The 24593-nt window shown below is 44.5% G+C and overlaps 1 protein-coding gene across 1 annotated transcript in view; it reads right to left on the reverse strand.

Moving 5' to 3' along the window:
• The window catches only part of DNAH14 (dynein axonemal heavy chain 14), a 448557-nt gene that overhangs the window by 5846 nt on the left and 418118 nt on the right, over positions 1-24593 (reverse strand). The window contains 5 exon segments of the mRNA XM_077812193.1: positions 781-929; positions 4481-4593; positions 5816-6012; positions 10248-10435; positions 24043-24242. Of these exon segments, the coding sequence (XP_077668319.1) occupies positions 781-929; positions 4481-4593; positions 5816-6012; positions 10248-10435; positions 24043-24242 (847 nt within the window).

Below are 24593 nucleotides of genomic sequence, written 5' to 3' on the forward strand. Positions count from 1 at the left end.
ACTGCTATATAATCTGCAGCCTTATTTTTATGATCTATATTATGCACGCAGCCTTTGACTGCCTTCAAAATAATCTTTGCTGAAAAGTAACAGTGTAATCCAGGTTTCAGAGTAACAGCCGTGTTAGTCTGTATTCGCAAAAAGAAATGGAGTACTTGTGGCACCTTAGAGACTAACCAATTTATTTGAGCATGAGCTTTTGTGAGCTACAGCTCACTTCATCGGATGCATACCGTGGAAACTGCAGAAGACATTATATACACAGAGATTATACACACAGACATTATATATACTGTGTATATAATGTCTTCTGCAGTTTCCACGGTATGCATCCGATGAAGTGAGCTGTAGCTCACAAAAGCTCATGCTCAAATAAATTGGTTAGTCTCTAAGGTGCCACAAGTACTCCTTTTCTTTTAGTGTAATCCAGGCAGATTTAAGGAAGCATCAACTGGCCAATCTTTTCCAAAATAATGTCTTCTGATTTAATTATTAATGAGGCGAGCAGCATTGAAACTAAGTGGTCAGCCAAAAATGAAGATATAAATTAAATCAAAACTAAGTATTAACTGAATATAGATTGGGAAACAGCCCAAGTTTTGGTATGATTTTCTGCAAAAACAGAAGACCGATTGCCCTGAAAAGGAAGAACCAGTTGCCTGCCTCTAAGACATGAAACTCCCCCATCCCCCAGTTCCAAGACTGAGAGAGCAGAAGATTTGAGAAGAAAAAATTACAAATCACTATTCATTATTGATGACTGCCTATTTACTAGTGTACCTTGTGGGAAAAAAAACCCTGAAAGCCAGAAGCGACTGGGATTTCCCTGAATGCTGTTGGTGGATATGTTGGGCCTATCGCCAGTCGGTGATGAAAATGAGATCCCAGATGTTTTGGTTTGTTTCTGAAGCATCATTAAGCTGTTATACCTGTTTTTTAAAAGAGTGTAATAAATGCTTAAGCAGGTTTTTTTAACGTTCAGTCCCCCTCAAAAAAACCCTCAAACCCTAGCTCACTTGTTTGAAAACAATCTTTCTTCATCATTATTCTTAAAGGCATATGAATTCCCTAGCAAATTTTCTAAACGTCTTTAGCTAAAACACATAAAAATTAGCAAATTAATGTCTGAATGCAACTAGTAAGATCACAGCAAATCATATTATTAAATCAATGCTATTTAAGAGCAGACAACTGTGAATTAAATTTGGCGCTTTGGTGAGCTCTTGTGACTGATACAATGTATTTTATTCACTATTCAATTCACATATGGGAGAGAAAGCTAGTTACCTCAAAGTGACGCCAGAGCCTTTCATCTTAAATATTATATAAGGTACGAGCCAAAATTTGCTCTCCTTATTTATGTGAATAATTTCATTGGTAAATAGCTGCTCATGTGACAAAGTCAAGGAGGATTTAACTACCCATGTCTAATGTGACAATGCAATGGCTATTTATTATTTACATGAAATGAGATGGTGCTCTCAGTCCAGTACTGGACAAGTGTCTAGAGATCACAAAATCCTTACAACCACTTGCTACTTGTCTGAGCAGGGGGACAATGTATTGCATAGAAAGGGAGACTGACCTTTTGCAGACAAAGCTGGGGGTCAGAAGCTTGCATTTTTGCTGCCTATACTGAACCTGTTCTCTAGCTAAACAGAGGACTTCACTCTCTGGAGCTGGCAATCCAGCACCTTTCAACATCAGTGAACATTCAATAAAATTAAAAGAAAATCATGGTCAAACCAAGTATTGACTGGCTGTGATGTTAAAGAGAATTGTCTGTAAGGGTCACTCTTCAAGCAAAATGGATCATATAAGAATTTTTTTTTAAAAAGAATAAGATATATCTAAAGTTTAAAAATCTTTACATGTAAACAATGCTCAAAACATTCTGTGTTGTTTAGTATAAAGACTTTTAAACTTCCACACACATAGATTCTGTTTAGATATTTTCTACGTTATCCTAGATTTTTAACCTAATTATAAATCACACTATAAAAATAACAAGGAGTCCGGTGGCACCTTAAAGACTAACAGATTTATTTGGGCATAAGCTTTCGTGGGTAAAAAACTACTTCTTCAGATGCATGGAGTGAAAATTATAGATGCAGGCATTATATACTGACACATGAAGAGAAGGGAGTTACTTCACAAGTGGAGAACCAGTGATGACAGGGCCAATTTGATCAGGGTGGGTGTAGTCCACTCCCAATAATAGATGAGGAGGTGTCAATTCCAGGAGAGGCAAACCTGTTTTTGTAATGAGCCAGCCACTCCCAGTCCCTATTCAAGCCCAAATTAATGGTGTTAAATTTGCAAATGAATTTTAGTTCTGCTGTTTCTCTTTGAAATCTGTTTCTGAAGTTTTTTTTGTTCAAGTACAGCTACTTTTAAATCTGTTATAGAATGTCCAGAAAGATTGAAGCATTTTCCTACTGGCTTTTGTATGTTACCATTCCTGATGTCTGATTTGTGCTTGAATAGGGACTATTTTACTCATCTTGACAATTTGAGTCTCTCCTTGTTTTAATACACTTCCTCAAGTTGCATGAGATTCTATGCGGTGCCTATTCTCCTTTACTTTTCAGTCTTCTCTAGGTCTTTCCCCTCAAAATGCTTTCATCTCTCCCATCTTTAAAAAACCTTCACCTTTAATCCCATTTGGTTCTTCAACTACCAATCTCTCTCTCTTTCATCTGTAAGTTCATTGAACACAATGCTTACAATTGCTGTCTGCAGTTACTCTCCTCCAATCCATTCTAGAAGTATTCCAGTCTGGTTTCTGCCCCTTTCTACTCAACTGAAACTGCTCTCACCAAAATTTCTAATGACCTCTTCTCAGCAAAGCTCAGATCCAATACTCTAATCTCAACCTCCTTAGCCTGTCAGCCACCTTCGCCACAGGCAATCATGCTCTTCTTAAAATCTTGTACTTCTGTGACTCTGTACTCTTCCGGTTCTCCTCCTTCCTCTCTAATTATGCTTTCAGCATGTTCTTCAGACAAGCTTCCTCATCTCCCCATCAGCTTTCTGGGGGAGTTCCTCAGAGTGTGTCCTTGGTCCTCTTCCTTATGATATGGCCTTTTCTATCAATCCACATAGATAAAACTCTCATCAAGGTTCTCATTATCTCATGTCTCAATTACCTGCAATATACTTTTCTCTGTCCTTGACAAATACAAACTTGTCCCGCTCATATCCATTCAGAATGTTGCCGCAAAGATAGTTTTCTTAGCCCATCACTTAGTATGTCACCCCTTTCTTTGTATCTCTCTACAGCAGTGGTGGGCAACCTGCGGCACGCAGGTGGCCCCATCAGGGTAATCTGCTGGCAGGCCGAGAGACAGTTTGTTTACATTGACTGGCTGCCCGCAGCTCCCAGTGGCTGCGGTTTGCTGTTCCCGGCCAATGGGCACTGCAGGAAGTGATGCAGGCTGCAGGGACATGCCGGCTGCCGTTTCCTGCAGCTCCCATTGGCTGGGAACATGAGCCGCGACCATTTGCAGCTGCGGACAGTCAATGTAAACAAACTGTCTTGCGGCCTGCCAGCGGATTACCCTGATGGGCCGCATGCAGCCCACGGGCTGCAGTTTGCCCACCACTACTCTACTGGCTCCTTCGTCTCTGTTGTATGAAACATAAGCTACTTGTCTTCACTTTCAAGGGCCTTCACAGCCTATCCCCACCCTACCTATCATCTCATTCAGTATTGAAAGGTCAATTCCTGCCTGTGATAGGTCCATAATGTCAACCTCCATTGCCCACTTGTTAAATTTTCAAACAAGCACCTTTGTGCTTTCTCTCATAGTGCCCCCCACTCCTGGGAAAAGCTCCCATAAACATTTGCAAAACTAATTCTCTATCCTTCTAAACCCTACTTAAAACTCTCCTTTGCCATGAGGTCTACAAAAAAATTGACAACAGCTGTGCTGAGACTACAGCCTATCATGCTGACCGATACTATCTCATATTTTTCTTGTACTGCCCCCTTCAGTTTATCTGTATCCATCTGTTATCTCTTGTCTTAGACTGTATGCTCTTTGGGGTATGGACTGTCTTTTTGTTGTGTTTGTACAGCACCTATCACAATGGGGTCCTGGCCCATGACTTTAGCTCCTAGGCACTATGATAACAGAAATAATAATTCATAATACAGCATAACCACCCTTTGTGCCTTTGTGAATCAAGGCAGCTCTAGAGAGTGGGGGGGCCTACCTAAATTATGTTAGCCTCTCTGAGCTGCCCTATGGCAGCAGCACTACCCAGAATCTTCACAGCACTACATGCTGTGGACCAACCCTGACACACTCCTCATATCCCCAGTCATGCCTCCTATCCTAAGGGGTACTCAGGAGGAGAGCCGGTGGGGGGTCCATGTCACCCAAAGTATTTGGTTTAGAGTTCCAGCTAGAATTTTAATTTTATTACGGTTTTCTCCTTTACCTCTACTATTTATTTTTTTCATGTTTCACTTTACCTTAACTGTATATAGGTGATGACCTGGCTTGCCCAGGTTGCAAAGAAATTCACTCGTAGAATAAGGTCATCAATCCATGATCCCAAAGACTTATTTGACATATAGGAATGTAGCTGGTGCAAATGACAGAAAAGCAGAATCTCATTAAATACCACTACAATATCAAATACAGCCAGTTTATAAACTGGAACTGTTATCAGTGAGTCTGCAGAAGGGAATCAGCACATGAGAGGTAGAAAGGGACAAATTGTAGATTAAAAGCCTTTGAAAGAACACTCAGAAACAACTCTCAGACTTTTGATAGTGCTCACTATGAAATGCCCTTTAATTTCCTGTAACGGATTTCACTCTATGGACTTTCCAAAGTGTCAAATTAAATAAGAGTCAAAATCTGACAAAATACTAAAATTCAGAAAACACTTGCTCAAAAAGAAAACAAAAACAGAAATGCACAGCTTTTCCAAAACACACTTGTAATAGGGGTTTCCTCAAAAACCAAAGTGTCACATTAGATCAATCTGTCTAAGCATTTGTACTGTGATTATATCACCATGCTTTCTTTGTGCTCAACACACATATGTGAAAAGATCAGTTATGTCACTGAAGGTTCAAAAACCAGATCAACTTTGCAAAAAAAATGGAATTTTTTTCATTTCCCAGGATTTAAAAGTGGAACAATTTATTTTTTTTCAAACTTTTTTGCAAAATATTTTTGAAATTTCAATTCCCCATTCCCTTTTCCCTTTATGCTAGTTAGTGCAATAAAATGAATGACATCAAGATTTTTAATTGGACTTTTCTTTTTCCATATCCTTTTTCCATTCTGCCTTTTCAAAGCTGCCTCAACTTTGGAAAACTTATGAAGTGACAAAAGGGAAAATGAAACTGTAACTCTAGTAAATGTCACTTTTTAAACTTTCTACAATTGTTGCAAAGTTACAGTGGCAGAGATAGAGAGGTTCATTCTTTGGTCACTTTGTGACTTTTCCAAAAAACAGCCAACCAACCACAAAACAAAGACAAAACCAACACTCCCCCGCTTACAAACAGCAAACACTCAAAAATAAAATAAAAAGACTTCTTAGCCATGAGTCATTATATTGCATTCAGTGGTAGAAAGGAAAAAGAAAAAAAAGTGAAAAAATTTCACACAATTTTTTGGTTTAAAAAAAGGGCCACAATTTTAGACTAAAAATTCCCTCCCTCATTCTAGGGAGCTTCCTGAATTGAATCATCCTCTACTAAAAGCCTGTTTGGAAGAGTCCCTCAGTGCTTAAGATCCATCTATTGATCTATCTATACCTGCACATGTAAACAAAGAGGCTTTAATCTTACCTGCCAGAACTCAGGCACCTTGGACTTCAAAACTGAGTTATAAAGTTCTTCTAACCCTGTGGTGAAGATAATCTCTCCTTTCATAACTTGTTGAAGTGAATGCAATGATATGGTTATTACAGACAATAAATGATTAAATCGGTCAATCTCCTGGCGAAGAACATTTAACAAAGCTGAATTGATAAAAGGATCATGTCCTGGTAAAGGAAAAAAGAGTAATATCAGATGGAGCTTTCCTCCCATAGAGAAGTGAGGAGCTGCTCATTATCATGACATTCAAGTTTGCAAATATTGCCTTAGTTTCTCTCCTATGCTGAGTTAGGGACAAGCCACTTTGCATCATGTGAAGTAATGGGAGAGAATTTAGGGCATTAACTTTATCAAAAGTCTTCTATCAGCAAACCGCAGGTTTGAAGTAAGATGCATAAATGACATTTAGAATGTCTGAGACATTTTTTGTCTCAATGCTTTGTGTTCCTCACTTAAATGAGGCAGGGAAATGGAAGATCAAGTTTTATTATAATTCAAGGTAATTTACTTCTCTTTTTCAGCAAAAAAGGAAAACCTCCTTTCTTTGTGTAGTCACTTTTGTGACTGTGGCTTCCACAGAACACAGTATCTGCAACACTGTCTGAGACCAGCAGGCTTAACATATTAGAGCAACAAGTGAATGTCAAATGTGCCAATTTCCAAGTTTATCAAAGTTCTCAAATCTAGATAGGAATTTGGTTTTCTTTCAGATTTTGAATTTCTCTTAACTATTAATAGTGCAAATCCTGTAATCTTTGCTCAGTACTTAATCTTTACTTGGACACTACTACAACTGAAATTACTGGGAAGTTTGCCTGATTAAGGAGTAAATATGGACTTCAGTTTTGGGCCTTTTAAAAAATTATTATTCTCGTTGAAAAAATATGGATAAAATTATTAATATAGTCCAACAGCAACAGATCTAGAATTTATTTACTGTTCCGTTTTCTATTTTGTTAGACTCTTTCAGCCAAATCATTGCAGCAGATCAATGAGGTGAAGCTCAAATAACCCTGAAATACTTTGGGACTAAAACATAAGTGTGGACTCATAGGATTCTCAAATATGCCAACAAGTATTTTACACGACATCTGTATTTTCTTTTGGGATTTCACATGCATGCACACATGAATCTAGAGCTAGATATGAGTCAGCCTTTGGTTAAAGCACTGACCAAATGTTTGAGCAATACAGATTAGAAAATTCCTCCCCAGATTAACATTAAAGAAAGGGAAGAATTCTCCATGTTTCTGGCATCCTATTGCACATCAAAAGCTAGAAAAAATTGACAGAGTCATAGGTAGATGTCTCCCTTATATTATATATTAGCACAAAGTAAGATAATATCCTAAAATTTGTTCAGGAGCATAACTGGTGATAGTGAGTTGCTGATCCACATAACCTAGGCTTATTCAACTAATGGCTCTGTAGAACTTTTTAGTTACAAGAAAGTTGATTTAACATTTCATCAAAGCTTGGAAAGAATGGTTACTTACCCTAACTGTGGTTTTGCAAGATGTGCTGTCCACACGTGCCCAATATGTGCAGAAACTGAGGGTGGTGTAGGAGATCTAAGCCTCTCCCTATATGGGTTCAGGGGCTGTATGCCCCCCATAGGTCCCAGTAGGGCCACTGAATGGGAAATGGCATAAGCAGTCACATCCATGGGGGGGGGGGGCATACCCTGGGTGTCAGCCCTGTGATGGGTTTTAGGCTGTATAGGTGGACCCAGAACTGTAGTAGATTGTGTTAGGATATAGATATTCAGGCCTGTCGGTAAAGGCCTGTACTCGAAGAACTTAGGTGTATTCTTATCACTTGGCTAGTTATAGAGGTATAAAAGAAAGAATCAAAATCACTGTCTGCCGGTGTAATGGCCTTCTCTTACTGTGACAGTCTGAGGCCCTGTTCTTAGGCTCAGGCCTTTGACTAAGCAGCAGAGGCAGCCATAAGCTGGGAAGCGACCGGTCACATCCTCATATTCCAAACTAGTCACATCGAAAGAAGGTGCTATTGGGCTGTTAGGAATACAATCCTGTCCTGATAATGCCTATCACCTCCAGAGAAAGGGAAGTGCCTAGAAGATGTAAAAGGAAACTTAGTTTGATAGCGTCCTGTCTGGCAAGAACTCACTTATCAATAGCTGGGATGTGAAATCCTTACTTCTGTATTGTTTTGTCATTATAGTTTCCACTTTGCTATTGTTTGTCTGTATAATCTCTGTCTGGTTCTGTGATTGTTCCTGTCTGCTGAATAATTAATATTGCTGGGTGTAAACTAATTAAGGTGGTGGGATATAATTGGTTACATAATCATGTTACAATATGTTAGGATTGGTTAGTTAAATTTCAGGAAAATGATAGGTTAAGGTATAGCAAAGCAGAACTCAAGTTTTACTATATAGTCTGCAGTCAATCAGGAAGTGAGTCGGTGGGGGGAGGGAATGGGAACAGGGAATGGGGGTGGGGAAATTGGAATCATCTTTGGCTAAAGGGGGAAATGGGAACAGGGAATGAGGGTAAGGAAATTGGAATCATGTTTTGCTAAGGGGGGGAATGGGAACAGGGACACAGGTGTAAGGCTCTGTGGTGTCAGAGCTGGGAAGGGGGACACTAAGGAAGGAAACTGGAATCATGCTTGCTGGAAGTTCACCCCAATAAACATCGAACTGTTTGCACCTTTGGACTTCGGGTATTGTTGCTCTCTGTTCATGCGAGAAGGACCAGGGAAGTAAGTGGGTGAAGGAATAAGCCCTCTAACAGATTGAATAGGAGAGGAGTGCTGAGATGAGAAGACAACCTCCTCCTCAGTATCTTCTTCCTCACTGGAGAATGGAGGGGCCAGAGGTGAAGTGAGCTGACGCAGTGCTACGTGTGCCAGGGAAACACTGGTACAGAAAAGGCATGATTCAGGTGTTGATGAGACATGCAGGTAAGAAGTGTGGTGCCAATGGTTTCTGCACCAAGGTGGTCACTGCCAACCGTGCTGTTGTAGTCGTGGTTGTCAGTGCTGGCCTCTGTGTGCTCTATGTTGTCGGGACAGGAGGTGGCACCGTACCTTGGGCAGAACATCTCGGTGTGGCATCTTGTGGCAGCTCTGTCGGTGCCGTAGAGGAGGAGGTAGGTTTCTGTTTTCCCCCTGACTCCGAGCCTGCCCCCTTAGCGTCACTGGCTTTCACGGTACGCATGGCACCGGATGATCCCAGTGCCTCATAAGTACTCAGCCAGACTGGGGACTGCATCTTTTTTGGCCTTGAGAGGAGAAGTTGAAGCCCTTTTCCTCACTGCCTTTTTGGAGGAGTGAGCCTTCCACTGTGAGCTGGATGAAGTTGCTGGGGAATACTCTCCGGGCGGTGGGGGTTAGGGGGAGTGTGCGGACCTGGATCAGATGCTGGGCACAGAGGCTTCTCCATTAACAGAAGTTTGAGACATAGGTCTCTATCTTTTTTGGTGCGAGGTTTCAGGTTAATGCAGTGAGAGCACTTCTGAGGAATGTGTGTCTCCCCTAGGCACCAGACACACCGAGTGTCTGTCTGAGGCCGGGTCACCTCTCAGCAGGAAACAATTTGTCCTGAGAACCTAAGAAAGATGGATTGAATGCTTCATCAGGGAACAAGGGGATATCTGGGAGGATAACAAAATGGAGGTTCTTTGAGAATACCTGCCCTCTTTCTATGTCCTTTAATGGAGTCATTTCTGGAGGTTCTGCTAGATTCCTTGGTGCCACCCAGGGTGGTGAGTGGGGGAAGGAAGGAGAGAAGTCTCTATTGTGATCTGGAGAGGACAACGAAAATAGCAAACCTCCTCCAGGGGTGGAACAATCTTCTCTGGGGTATCAGGTCTACACAAAGGTGCCAGGTTAGATGGAGGCAGAGAAACAGGCTGCTTGGAGATGACATCTCTTAAGTACTCCAATAGAAAAGACTCCGGTACCAAACCTGTAGGTAGATTGGGCAGTACCATGAAAGCTTCAATGCCAGAATTTACAGCACCAAAACATCTGGTGCTGAAAATGTCTGTTGGTAATGAGGAGGTTGTGATTGGTACAAGGGATGAGGTGCCAAAACTTTCAGTGCTGAAGATGCTGTTAGAACATATGGTGCTTACACCGTATCAGAGGCAGCATTGTCCTTAGGAGTGTTTGGTGTCACTTTTCTCTTCTATGCCAGGGCACCAGAATGGGACTCTGAGTTGCAACTTTTGGTAGATGAGATTCAAGGAGAAGTTTTAAGTTTCTTACTTGGGGTTGGTGAGGGCTTCATAGGTGGGGGGCATGTTGTGAATGAGGAGAGAAACTGTGCAGTAGAACGTTAAAAACAGAGAAGGAATATTAAAATAAAAGATTAATTTGTGAAAATAAAAGTTTCTTTCTAATTAAACATTATGTAAACCGTTGTTCTGACCTTTAGCAGCTCTTGCAAGAGCAGCCCAAATGGGGCCTGACAGTAACCTTCCCAGTGTGGTTTTCATTTTGGAAGAATGTTCAGTTCCAGGCATCAGTTCTGTATCTTGTTCCTCTACAGTGAGTGGCAGCTGCCTTAGAATGTCAGAAGCTATTTCCATTACTAATTCATCTTGGCTCTTTCCACCACTGGAAGGGGCAAAAAAAAAAAAAAAAGGTAAGATTTATAATTCTGGAATTGTCAGAGCTGGAGGGGTCCAACAGGAGATCATCTAATCTCCCCACTTCTAATTCTAAAATTTCTAGACCATCTCTAGCAGGTTTCTGTTGTTAGATGAGTGGATATGTTTGAAGAGTTAGGTTGTGGGGGATATTCCAAAAGAATGGTCCTTTCAGCATGACATTGGGGAAGAGTCAATGATCTATGCAGTAAGGCAGATTCCTGACAAAGCAGTATAAGTATTTTAAACTAGGAATTACAGATAAATAGCCAGTTCACTAAGCAAGTTAGTTACATGGACATTTGATCATTTTCCTAGTGGTTGTTTTATGGGAGCTAGAATATATTTGACTTGCACAATACACAAAGAACAGAATACTGTACCCATATAACACAAACAAACCAGCTGAGGGTTGGAATTTAGGTTACAATGATGCCTGTAAATCTAAAATACGGCCAGGAAGATACTCATTTTCTTTTCTAGGCAAGGTCTCTTTTACTATGCAGCAGATTAGATTTAATTAATGTGGCAAGGCCTCTGGAATTACGCAGTAATACTTAACCCTGCAGAGAACACAACAGTTGGAAGGGAGGAGACTCCACCAAATAAAACACTGAAGGAAGAATTAGAGAACCAGGAAAGGAGAGAATCATGACAGCCAAGGGAGGAAAAGACTTGAGGAAGAATAGCATAGTTGACTATGTTAAAAGCAGCCAAGAATTTAAGGAGGATGAGAATATTTAAATGTATAGGCCCTGGGATTTGGCCACGAATAGGTCATTAGAGAGTTTGGTGACAGCAGTTTCAGTGAAGTGTACAGATCAGAATCCAGACTGCAGAGGGTCTAGGGATGGAACTGGAGGAGATAAAATCCATACAGCAGTTGAAGATGAGGCATTCAATGAGTTTTGAGATGAAGGAGAGAAGAAAGAATAATCAATAACTGCACAGGCAACATGAGATCAAGGGTGGGTTTTTAAGACGGAGGAGACTAAAGTCTGTTTATATTGTGAGGGGCTTATGTCGGTGTAGTTAGGGCAATGAAGTGTCTGTGTAGATACTGCATTACTTACATGGGGTGTTGGCTACCTTGTCAATTTCACGGCTCCACTAGAGCTGTGAAATTGACAGGAAAGCCCAGCTCTCCTGCTGGGATGCTAGCAGGTCTCCGCTTCAAGCCAGGTTGCCACCCAGGCTCCTGGCTTGGGCTGCCACCAGAGCGCCCGGCTGGGAGCCCTGCTGCCCCTGCTCCCCACTGGGAGCCCAGCTGCACCAAGACTCCTGGCAGGGAGCCTGGCTGCCCCCCTGGGTTCTTGGCTCCCCACTGGGAACACAGCAGCCAACCGGACTCCGGGCATGGAATCTTCCTGCCAGGAGTCCAGCTGCCCCCCAGGCTCTCAGTTCCCCACTGGAAGCATGGCAGCTGACCAGACTCCAGATGCAGATCTCCCTGCCGAAGTGAGAAGCCCCAGGGGGCAGCTGGGCTCCCGGTGGGTAGCTACATATAGCTGAGAGCCCTGGCTCTCAGTCTTCCACATAGCCCCTTTTCAGTCGGTGGAAGTGCTCCTGGTGAGAACGCGCACCACCGACAAAAGGAGGGCAGTGTGGACATCAGCTACCGCAGTAGTTACTGAGGTGGCTGTAAGTCAACCTAACATAGGTTGACTTAAGATTGTAGTGTAGACATGCCCTAAGACCTGGTCTATACTAGGGAATTAGGTTGGCATTACTATGTCACTTAGGGGTGTGAAAAATCCACACCCCTGAGCGAGGCAGTTAAATCAACTTAACTCCCGGTTTAGACAGTGCTAGGTTGACAAGAGAATTCTCCCATTGACCTAGCAACTGCCTCCTGGGGAGCTGGATTATCTACACTGAGAGCTGGTCTACACTAGGAGTTGAGGTCGAATTTAGCAGTGTTAAATAGATTTAACCCTGCACCCGTCCACATGACGAAGCCCTTTTTTTCAACATAAAGGGCTCTTAAAATCGATTCCCTTACTCCACCCCCGACAAGGGGATTAGCGCAGACATCGGCCTTGCTGGGTAGAATTTGGGGTACTGTGGACACAATTAGATGGTATTGGCCTCCGGGAGCTATCCCAGAGTGCTCCATTGTGACCGCTCTGGACAGCACTCTCAACTCGGATGCACTGGCCAGGTAGACAGGAAAAGGCCCGCAAACTTTTGAATTTCAATTTCCTGTTTGGCCAGCGTGGCAAGCTGCAGGTGACCATGCAGAGCTCATCAGCAGAGGTGACCATGATGGAGTCCCAGAATCGCAAAAGAGCTCCAGCATGGACTGAACAGGAGCTACGGGATCTGATTACTGTATGGGGAGAGGAATCTGTGCTATCAGAACTACGTTCCAGTTTTCAAAATGCCAAAACATTTGTCAAAATCTCCCAGGGCATGAAGGACAGAGGCCGTAACAGGGACTCGAAGCAGTGCCGCATGAAACTTAAGGAGCTATGGCAAGCCTACCAGAAAACCAGGGAGGCAAACAGCCGCTCTGGGTCAGAGCCCAAAACATGCCGCTTCTATGATGAGCTGCATGCCATTTTAGGGGGGTTCAACCACCACTACCCCAGCTTTGTTGTTTGACTCCTTCAATGGAGATGGAGGCAACACGGAAGCAGGTTTTGGGGAAAAGGAAGATGATGAGGAGGAGGTTGTAGCTAGCTCACAGCAAGCAAGCGGAGAAACCAGTTTTCCCAACAGCCAGAAACTGTTTCTCACCCTGGACCTGGAGCCAGTACTCCCCGAACCCACCCAAGGCTGCCTCCCGGACCCGCCAAGTGGAGAAGGGACCTCTGGTGAGTGTACCTTTTAAAATAGTATTCATGGTTTAAAAGCAAGCATGTTTAATGATTAATTTGCCCTGGCATTCACAGCCAGTACAGCTACTGGAAAAGTCTGTTAACGTGTCTGGGGATGGAGCGGAAATCCTCCAGGGACATCTCCATAAAGCTCTCCTGGATGTACTCCCAAAGCCTTTGCAAAAGGTTTCTGGGGAGGGCAGCCTTATTCCATCCGCCATGGTAGGACACTTTACCACTCCAGGCCAGTAGCATGTACTCGGGAATCATTGTAGAACAAAGCATTGCAGTGTATGTTTGCTGGCATTCAAACAACATCTGTTCTTTATCTCTCTGTGTTATCCTCAGGAGAGTGATATCATTCATGGTCACCTGTTTGAAATAGGGTGCTTTTCTTATGGGGACATTCAGAGGTGGCCGTTCCTGCTGGGCTGTTTGCCTGTGGCTGAACAGAAATGTTCACCGCTGTTAGCCACGGGGAGGAGGAAGGGGGGAAGGTTTAGCCACGTGGTTGGAGGAGGCAAAATGAGACCTTGGAACGAAAGCACATGTGCTATGTAGGTAATGTTAACAGCAAGGTTTACTGTGAAAGAGTGTACCCATTGTTCTGTAAAATGTGTCTTTTTAAATACCACTGTCCCTTTTTTTTCTCCAGCAGCTGCATGTGTTTCAAGGATCACAGGATCTTCTCCTTCCCAGAGGCTAGCGAAGATTAGAAGGCAAAAAAAAACCACTCGTGACGAAATGTTCTCTGAGCTCATGCTGTCCTCCCACACTGACAGAGCACAGACGAATGCGTGGAGGCAGACAATGTCAGAATGCAGGAAAGCACAAAATGACCGGGAGGAGAGGTGGCGGGCTGAAGAGAGTAAGTGGTGGGCTGAAGAGAGGGCTGAAGCTGAAAGGTGGCGGCAGCGTGATGAGAGGAGGCAGGATTCAATGTTGAGGCTGCCGGAGGATCAAACTGATATGCTCCAGCATACGGTTGAGCTGCAGGAAAGGCAGCAAGAGCACAGACCACCGCTACAGCCCCTGTGTAACCAACCGCCCTCCTCCCCAAGTTCCATAGCCTCCACACCCAGACGCCCTATAACGCGGTTCGGGGGCCTCCGGCCACCCAGCCACTCCACCCCACAGGATTGCCCAAGCAACAGAAGGCTGGCATTAAATAAGTTTTAAAGTTTTAAACTTTTAAAGTGCTGTGTGGCCTTTTCCTTCCCTCCTCCACCAACCCTCCCGGGCTACCTTGGCAGTTATCCCCCTATTTGTGTGATGAATTAATAAAGAATGCATGAATGTGAAGCAACAATGACTTAATTGTCTCTGCAAGTGGTGATTGAAGGGAGGTGGGGAGGGTGGTTAGCTTGCAGTGAAGTAGAGTGAACCAAGGAGGGGGAGGAGTTTCATCAAGGAGAAACAAATAGAACTTTCACACCGTAGCCTGGCCAGTCATGAAACTGGTTTTCAAAGCTTCTCTGATGCGCACTGCTCCCTCCTGTGCTCTTCTAACCACCCTGGTGTCTGGCTGCGCATAACCAGCAGCCAGGCGATTTGCCTCAACCTCCCACCCTGCCATAAACATCTCCCCCTCACTCTCACAGATATTGTGGAGCACACAGCAAGCAGTAACAACAATGGGAATATTGGTTTTGCTGAGGTCTAACCGAGTCAGTAAACTGCGCCAGCGCGCTTTTAAACATCCAAATGCACATTCTACCACCATTCTTCACTTGCTCCGCCTGTAGTTGACTACTGTCCAGGCTTCCTGTGTATGGTTTCATGAGCCATGGCATTAAGGGGTAGGCTGGGTCCCAAGGATAACTATAGGCACTTCAACATCCCCAACGGTTATTTTCTGGTCTGGGAATAAAGTCCCTTCCTGCAGCTTTTGAAACAGACCAGAGTTCCTGAAGATGCGAGCTGTACCTTTTCCAGCCATCCCACGTTGATGTTGGTGAAACGTCCCTTGTGATCCACCAGTGCTTGCAGCACTGTTGAAAAGTACCCCTTTCGGTTTATGTACTCGCCGGCTTGGCGCTCTGGTGGTAAGATAGGGATATGGGTTCCGTCTATGGCCCCACCACAGTTAGGGAATCCTATTGCAGAAAAGCCATCCACTATGACCTGCACATTTCCCAGGGTCACATCATCTGATATCAGCAGATCTTTGATTGCATTGGCTACTTTCATCACTGCGGCCCCCACAGTAGATTTGCCCACTCCAAATTGATTCCCGACTGACTGGTAGCTGTCTGGTGTTGCAAGCTTCCACAGGGCTATTGCCACTCGCTTCTCAACTGTGAGAGCTGCTTGCATCTTGATATTCTTGCACCTCAGGGCAGGGGAAAGCAAGTCACAAAGTTCCATGGAAGTGTCCTTATGCATGCGAAAGTTTCGCAGCCACTGGGAATCGTCTGAGACCCACAACACAATGCGGTCCCACCAGTCTGTGCTTGTTTCCCAGGCCCAGAATCGGTGTTCCACCGCATGAACCTGCCCCATTAGCACCATGATGCCCACATTGCCAGGGCCCATGCTTTGAGAGAAGTCTTTGTCCATGTCCTCATCACTCTCGTCACCGCACTGACATCGCCTACTCGCCTGGTTTTGCTTTGCCAGGTTCTGGTGCTGCATATACTGCTGGATAATGCGTGTGGTGTTTAATGTGCTCCTAATTGCCAAAGTGATCTGAGCAGGCTCCATGCTTGCCGTGGTATGGCATCTGCACAGAAAAAAGGTGCAGAACGATTGTCTGCCATTGCTCTGACGGAGGGGGGGCGACTGACGACATGGCTTACAGGGTTGGCTTACAGGGAATTAAAATCAACAATGGGGGTGGCTTTGCGAGAATCAGAATGGCCCCCTCAAGTATAGAACTCAAAACCTCAAGGATAAAACTCAAAGCTGGGTTTAGCAGGCCGTTGATTTCATGGATGGAGGGAGGAGAAAATGAATACAAAACAAATCTGGTCTATTTCTTGTTTTGAGCCACTTCATCTATCTTTATACATCTTGCTGGCCGCAGACTGTGCAGTACGACCGCTAGCCATTGTCATCTCCTTGGTGCTCAGCAGAAGACGGTGCAGTATGACTGCTGGCCATCATCTTCTGCTGGCTGCTGATTAAAAGACAGTGCACTGATGGTAGGACTCAATCACCATAACACAAAACTTAAAAAGGAAATGACCTGGCTGAGTCACTTCCATGTTTGTCCAGGTGCCCCTGACCTCATCGAGGTCAGTTAAAAGAGGACCCAGGACTACATCGATGACAGCTACCAGTCATACTGCACTGTCTGCTGCCAAAAGGCAATAAACTACTGCTGTGTAGCCATGCAGTACCGTGTCTGCCAGCACCCAGGAGACATATGGTGACGGTTAGCTGAGCGGACTCCATGCTTGCCATGTGTCATAAATATAAAGGGAAGGGTAAACCCCTTTAAAATCCCTCCTGGCCAGAGGAAAAATCCTCTTACCTGTAAAGGGTTAAGAAGCTAAAGGTAACCTCGCTGGCACCTGACCAAAGTGACAAATGAGGAGACAAGATACTTTCAAAAGCTGGGAGGAGGGAGAGAAACAAAGGGGCTGTGTCTGTCGGTATGCTGCTTTTGCCGGGGATAGAACAGGAATGGAGTCTTAGAACTTTTAGTAAGTAATCTAGCTAGGTATGTGTTAGATTATGATTTCTTTAAATGGCTGAGAAAAGAACTGTGCTGAATAGAATGACTATTTCTGTCTGTGTGTCTTTTTTGCAACTTAAGGTTTTGCCTAGAGGGATTCTCAATGTTTTGAATCTAATTACCCTGTAAGGTATCTACCATCCTGATTTTACAGGAGTGATTCCTTTATTTCTATTTACTTCTATTTCTATTAAAAGTCTTCTTGTAAGAAAACTGAATGCTTTTTCATTGTTCTCGGATCCAAGGGTTTGGGTCTGTGGTCACCTATGCAAATTGGTGAGGATTTTTACCAAACCTTTCCCAGGAAGTGGGGTGCAAGGGTTGGGAGGATTTTTGGGGGAAAGACGTGTCCAAACTACGTTTCCCAGTAAACCCAGTTAGAGTTTGGTGGTGGCAGTGGATATTCCAAGGACAAAGGATAAAATTAATTTGTACCTTGGGGAAGTTTTAACCTAAGCTGGTAAAAGTAAGCTTAGGAGGTTTTCATGCAGGTCCCCACATCTGTACCCTAGAGTTCAGAGTGGGGGAGGAACCTTGACATGGTGGCAGAGTGGTGGGATTTACCTGAAATCATTTTGAGATCAATTTGAGATTTTTTGAACTAGAAATACAGATTTTAAAAAGGAAATTTTTTTTTCCTTTGGAGCTGCTGGAAAGCAGCTTGTATTTTCTCTGCTTTGGGGCCAGAGCAGAGACAAAAGGGGATTATCTTTGTGAATTGCAGGTTTTCTTTGCCTGGAGGCAGGGTACTTAACCTCCTGCAGGGAAATTCACAGTCTTGGTAAACCAGAAGTTTTTTTTCCCCCTAAAAGTAAATAGGGGGGGTGTTCTACCCATTTGCCTGGAGACAAAAGTGGCAGGGGCTTTTTTTTAGGATTTTGATTTTTTTTACCAGGAGCACAAGTTTGAAAAGGAATTTTTTTTTCCTTTGGGCTGCTGGTAAGCAGGTTTCCAAGTAGTTGGAGGTTTTTTGCTTTGATTTGGGGCCAGAGCAGAGACAAGGGAATTGTCTTTTTCTGTAGGCTGACAATCACTATCAGAGAATAGGTATTCTATTCCAGCAGAGCAAAATTTTACAGCCAAGTTTTGTTTGTTTATTCTAAACCTCGGGTGTAAAGTTAGTTAAAAACAGAGAGGTTAGGATGACAAAATCCACGGCTCGACAAAAGCTGGAATTAGCCAGATTTCAGGCTGAGGAAAAACAAAGGGAACATGAAAGACAGACAGAACTCATGCAGCTGGAGGAGGAGGAGAGGGAAAAAGAGAGGAAGCATGCACTGGAGATGGAGAAGGTAAAGGCTCAGCAGAATATACCAACAAACCCTAGCAATCCTTCTCCAGGTACCACTTCCCATCCCAGAAAGTTCCCCACCTACAAGGCAGGCGATGATACTGAGGCCTTCTTAGAAAACTTCGAAAGGGCCTGCCTTGGGTACAGCATCTCTATCGACCGATACATGGTAGAGCTGAGGCCGCAGCTCAGTGGACCCTTAGCTGAGGCGGCGGCTGAAATGCCTAAGGAACACATGAACAAGTATGAACTGTTTAAATCCAAGGCGAGAGTCAGAATGGGGATAACACCCGAGCATTCTCGTCGGAGGTTCAGAGCCCTAAGGTGGAAATCAGACGTGTCATTTACCCGACATGCCTACCACATTGTGAAACATTGGGATGCCTGGATATCAGGAGCAAGTGTTGAATCTCCAGTAAATTTGCCCTTCCTAATGCAAATGGAACAATTCTTAGAGGGTGTTCCTGAGGAAATAGAAAGACACATCCTAGATGGGAAGCCCAAAACTGTAATCAAGGCAGGAGAGATGGGAGCCAGATGGGTGGAAGTGGCAGAGAAGAAGAAAACTGGTCACAGTTGGAGCGGAGACCAGAAGGGACAACCCCAGACCACACCCTATTACCGGGGGCCGCCCAAAGCCCCACCTACCTCCCAAAGAACCCTCCAGATCCCTTCTCGTCCCACCACCCTGTTCTCCAGCAACCCACCTCGCCCCAGTGACCCGTCAGCTGGACGATGTTTTAAATGTATCAAGCTGGGGCATGTAAAGGCCAGCTGCCCGAAGAACCCCAACAGATTACAGTTCATTGCACCGGAATCACACCAGAGGTCCGCAGGCCCAGATACCTCCCAGATACCCTTGGAGCAGAGGGAAACTGTGAGTGTGGGCGGGAAGAAGGTCACCGCGTGGAGGGACACCGGAGCACAAGTGTCAGCTATCCATGCTTCCTTAGTGGACCTAGCTCTGTTCCAGAAACTTCTATCAGGACCCAGTCAGAGGTGATAGACCCGGAACCCAGGCCAATGCCTGCAACAACAGTAGTGGATCCAGTCCCAGAGACCCAGATGGAACCAGTCCCAGAACCGGAACCAGCCGAACAACCAGCACCAGACCATTTGCCAGCACTGAATCCAGTACTTGCAACCTCAACACCAGAGGGCCCCACCGAACCTGAACCGGCAGCAGCCCATAACCCTACACAAGAGGCTCAGCCAGAGCCTGAATCCCAACCTAGTGCACCAGTGGAGAGCGGTTCACAGTCAACGGAAACAGCCCCATCCCCTACATCGCTTCCAGAGGGACCAAGCATAGCTCCACAATCCAATGAGGAACTGATATCTCCAGCATCAAGGGAACAATTCCAGACCGAACAGGAAGCAGATGAAAGCCTCCAGAGAGCTTGGACGGCGGCACGGAGCAACCCACCGCCTCTCAGCTCTTCTAATCGATCCAGGTTTGTTTTAGAAAGAGGACTTTTATACAAGGGAACTCTTTCTGGTGGACACCAGGAAGACTGGCATCCTCAGAGACAGTTGGTAGTTCCAACTAAATACCGGGCCAAGCTCTTGAGCTTAGCCCATGATCACCCTAGTGGCCATGCTGGGGTGAACAGGACCAAAGACCGTTTGGGGGGGTCATTCCACTGGGAGGGAATGGACAAGGATGTTTCTACCTATGTCCGGTCTTGTGAAGTACGCCAAAGAGTGGGAAAACCCCAAGACCAGGTCAAAGCCCCTCTCCAGCCACTCCCCATCATTGAGGTTCCATTTCAGTGAGTAGCTGTGGATATTCTGGGTCCTTTTCCAAAAAAGACACCCAGAGGAAAGCAGTACATACTGACTTTCATGGATTTTGCCACCTGATGGCCGGAAGCAGTAGCTCTAAGCAACACCAGGGCTAAAAGTGTGTGCCAGGCACAAGCAGACATTTTTGCCAGGGTAGGTTGGCCCTCCGACATCCTCACAGATGCAGGGACTAATTTCCTGGCAGGAACTATGGAAAACCTTTGGGAAGCTCATGGGGTAAATCACTTGGTTGCCACTCCTTACCACCATCAAACAAATGGCATGGTGGAGAAGTTTAATGGAACTTTGGGGGCCATGATATGTAAATTCGTAAATGAGCACTCCAATGATTGGAACCTAGTGTTGCAGCAGTTGCTTTTTGCCTACAGAGCTGTACCATACCCCAGTTTAGGGTTTTCCCCATTTGAACTTGTATATGGCCGTGAGGTTAAGGGGCCATTACAGTTGGTGAAGCAGCAATGGGAGGGATTTACACCTTCTCCAGGAACTAACATTCTGGACTTTGTAACCAACCTACAAAACACCCTCTGAACCTCTTTAGCCCTTGCTAGAGAAAACGTACAGGATGCTCAAAAAGAGCAAAAAGCCTGGTATGATAAACATGCCAGAGAGCGTTCCTTCAAAGTAGGGGACCAGGTCATGGTCTTAAAGGCGCTCCAGGCCCATAAAATGGAAGCATCGTGGGAAGGGCCATTCACGGTCCAGGAGTGCCTGGGAGCTGTTAATTATCTCATAGCATTCCCCACCTCCAACCGAAAGCCTAAGGTGTACCATATTAATTCTCTAAAGCCCTTTTATTCCAGAGAATTAAAGGTTTGTCAGTTTACAGCCCAGGGAGGAGAGGACGCTGAGTGGCCTGAAGGTGTCTACTATGAAGGGAAAAGTGCTGGTGGTGTGGAAGAGATGAACCTCTCCATGACCCTTGGGCGTATGCAGCAACAGCAGATCAAGGAGCTGTGCACTAGGTTTGCGCCAACGTTCTCAGCCACCCCAGGACAGACTGAACGGGCATACCACTCCATTGACACAGGTAATGCTCGCCCAATTAAAGTCCAACCTTACCGGGTGTCTCCTCAAGCTAAAACTGCTATAGAACAGGAGATCCAGGACATGCTACAGATGGGTGTAATCCGCCCCTCTAGAAATGCATGGGCATCTCCAGTGGTTCTAGTTCCCAAACCAGATGGGGAGATACGTTTTTGAGTGGACTACCATAAGCTAAATGCTGTAACTCGCCCAGACAACTATCCAATGCCAGGCACAGATGAACTATTAAAGAAACTACGACAGGCACAGTTCATCTCTACCATGGACTTAACCAAGGGGTACTGGCAGGTACCGCTAGATGAATCTGCCAAGGAAATGTCAGCCTTCACCACACATCTTGGGCTGTATGAATTTAATGTACTCCCTTTCGGGCTGCGAAATGCACCCGCCACCGTCCAAAGACTTGTAGAAGATCTCCTAGCTGGATTAGGAGAATATGCAGTCGCCTACCTTGATGATGTGGCCATATTTTCGGATTCCTGGGCAGACCACCTGGAACATCTACAAAAAGTCCTTGAGCGCATAAGGGAGGCAGGACTAACTGTTAAGGCTAAGAAGTGTCAAATAGGCCTAAACAGAGTGACTTACCTTGGACACCAGGTGGGTCAAGGAACTATCAGCCCCCTACAGGCCAAAGTGGATACTATCCAAAAGTGGCCTGTCCCAAAGTCAAAGAAACAGGTTCAATCCTTTTTAGGCTTGGCCAGTTATTACAGACGATTTGTACCGCAATACAGCCAAATCGCCGCCCCACTGACAGACCTAACCAAAAAGAAACAGCCAAATGCCATTCAGTGGACCGAAAACTGTCAGAAGGCCTTTAACAAGCTTAAAGTGACACTCATGTCTAACCCTGTACTAAGGGCCCCAGACTTTGACAAACCGTTCCTAGTAACCACAGATGCGTCCGAGCGTGGTGTGGGAGCAGTTTTAATGCAGAAAGGACCTGATCAAGAATTCCACCCTGTAGTGTTTCTCAGCAAAAAAACTGTCTGAGAGGGAAAGCAACTGGTCAGTCAGTGAAAAAGAATGTTACGCCATTGTCTACGCTCTGGAAAAGCTACGCCCATATGTTTGGGGATGGCGTTTCCACCTGGAAACCGACCATGCTGCACTGAAGTGGCTTCACACCGTCAAAGAAACTAACAAAAAACTTCTTCGGTGGAGTTTAGCTCTCCAAGATTTTGATTTCGACATCCAACACATCTCAGGAGCTTCTCACAAAGTGGCTGATGCACTCTCCCGTGAAAGTTTCCCAGAATCAACTGGTTAAAATCGTCCTTGAGATGTGGAAAATATTGTTAGTCTTTATGTACTTGGTAGTATATTTAGAGATGCATGTGTCTTATTAACTCTGTTTTTCCTAGAGCTCCAGGAAGAAATCCCAGCCAGTGTTTCACCCTAGCTGAGATTTGGGGGGGCGTGTCAAAAATATAAAGGGAAGGGTAAACCCCTTTAAAATCCCTCCTGGCCAGAGGAAAAATCCTCTCACCTGTAAAGGGTTAAGAAGCTAAAGGTAACCTCGCTGGCACCTGACCAAAATGACCAATGAGGAGACAAGATACTTTCAAAAGCTCGGAGGAGGGAGAGAAACAAAGGGGCTGTGTCTGTCGGTATGCTGCTTTTGCTGGGGATAGAACAGGAATGGAGTCTTAGAACTTTTAGTAAGTAATCTAGCTAGGTATGCGTTAGATTATGATTTCTTTAAATGGCTGAGAAAAGAACTGTGCTGAATAGAATGACTATTTCTGTCTGTGTCTCTTTTTTGTAACTTAAGGTTTTGCCTAGAGGGATTCTCTATGTTTTGAATCTAATTACCCTGTAAGGTATCTACCATCCTGATTTTACAGGGGTGATTCCTTTACTTCTATTTCTATTAAAAGTCTTCTTGTAAGAAAACTGAATGCTTTTTCATTGTTCTCGGATCCAAGGGTTTGGGTCTGTGGTCACCTATGCAAATTGGTGAGGATTTTTACCAAACCTTTCCCAGGGTTGGTAGATTTTGGGGGGAAAGACGTGTCCAAATTACATTTCCCAGTAAACCCAGTTAGAGTTTGGTGGTGGCAGTGGATATTCCAAGGACAAAGGATAAAATTAATTTGTACCTTGGGGAAGTTTTAACCTAAGCTGGTAAAAGTAAGCTTAGGAGGTTTTTAATGCAGGTCCCCACATCTGTACCCTAGAGTTCAGAGTGGGAGAGGAACCTTGACACCATGGTATGGCGTCTGTACAGGTAACTCAAGAAAAAAGGTGCAAAACGATTGTCTGCCCTTTCTTTCACGGAAGGAGGGAGAGAAAGGGGGCCTGACGATATGTACCCAGAACCACCCGCGACAATGTTTTAGCCCCATCAGGCACTGGGATTTGTACCCAGAATTCCAATGGGCAGTGGAGACTGCAGGAACTGTGGGATAGCCACCCACAGTGCAATTGACGGTTGCCTCGGTACTGTGGACACACTCTGCTGACTACATGCACTTAGTGCATTTGTGTGGGGACACACACAATTGACTGTATAAAAACGCTTTCCTGAAAACCAACTTCTATAAATTCGACCTACTTTCGTAGTGTAGACATACCCTGAGGAGAAGCCGTCCCTTCAACATAGGTAGTGTCTTCACTGAAGCACTACAGTGGCGACATAGCTGTACCAGTGCAATGTTTTAAGTGTAGATAAGTCCTGAGTACCTCTCCCAGACCTGAAGAAGAGTTCTGTGGAGCTTGAAAGCTTGTCTTTCTTACCAACAGAAGTCGGTCCAATAAAAAAATATTAACTCACTCCCCTTGTTTTACTCATTCAGTAAATTAGAGTTAAGTATATACAAATAAGCTTTAAAATTGTGGGCAAGCATGACAAATAACTTTCTAACTCTTTTAGCTCATAGATCCTGCTTTGTTTTGTCACCAAAACAGTTTCTTTTTAAAACACTGACCTGATGATCAGGGTGTCCATGCTGATTCTTGGCTGCATACTGACAATGGTATCAATAAAGGTTTGTGCCTGAGATTCCAGGAATGCTCTTCCAGCACAGGCGTGCATTCCAAATAGCTCTGGTGAATCAGTGTCTGGCAGAGACTCTAAATAGGCTCTACAGTCTTGTAAGCTATCTGTGGCAGACACGGGTCGATATACCTGCAAAATAAATGACAACTATTTTATTTCCCTACTTAATGAAAGGCTGCTTAGTGCAAAAAAGGTTACACATAAGTAACTTTTTTTCAAGGTTGCTTATATGGCCCTAACAGGGACTGCTTTTCTAAAAGATTCCTGAAACTCAGTGGTGCCTGATATTCCTTACAGGTGGGAATATACACAAGCCACTTTGAAGAAGAATGGAATTATATTGCAAATACCCTTCTGCTTGACCAGTTACCTGATTAACACATGCATTTATACATGGGTTGGGGGTGGTAGGATTCTTTTATGAGGATTCATTCTGTACTGTTTATATAAAAATAGTATATATCCCTTCCCTCATCTTTC

The sequence above is a fragment of the Eretmochelys imbricata genome, chromosome 3, assembly GCF_965152235.1.
Source record: "Eretmochelys imbricata isolate rEreImb1 chromosome 3, rEreImb1.hap1, whole genome shotgun sequence".
Taxonomy (NCBI): Eukaryota; Metazoa; Chordata; order Testudines; family Cheloniidae; genus Eretmochelys; species Eretmochelys imbricata.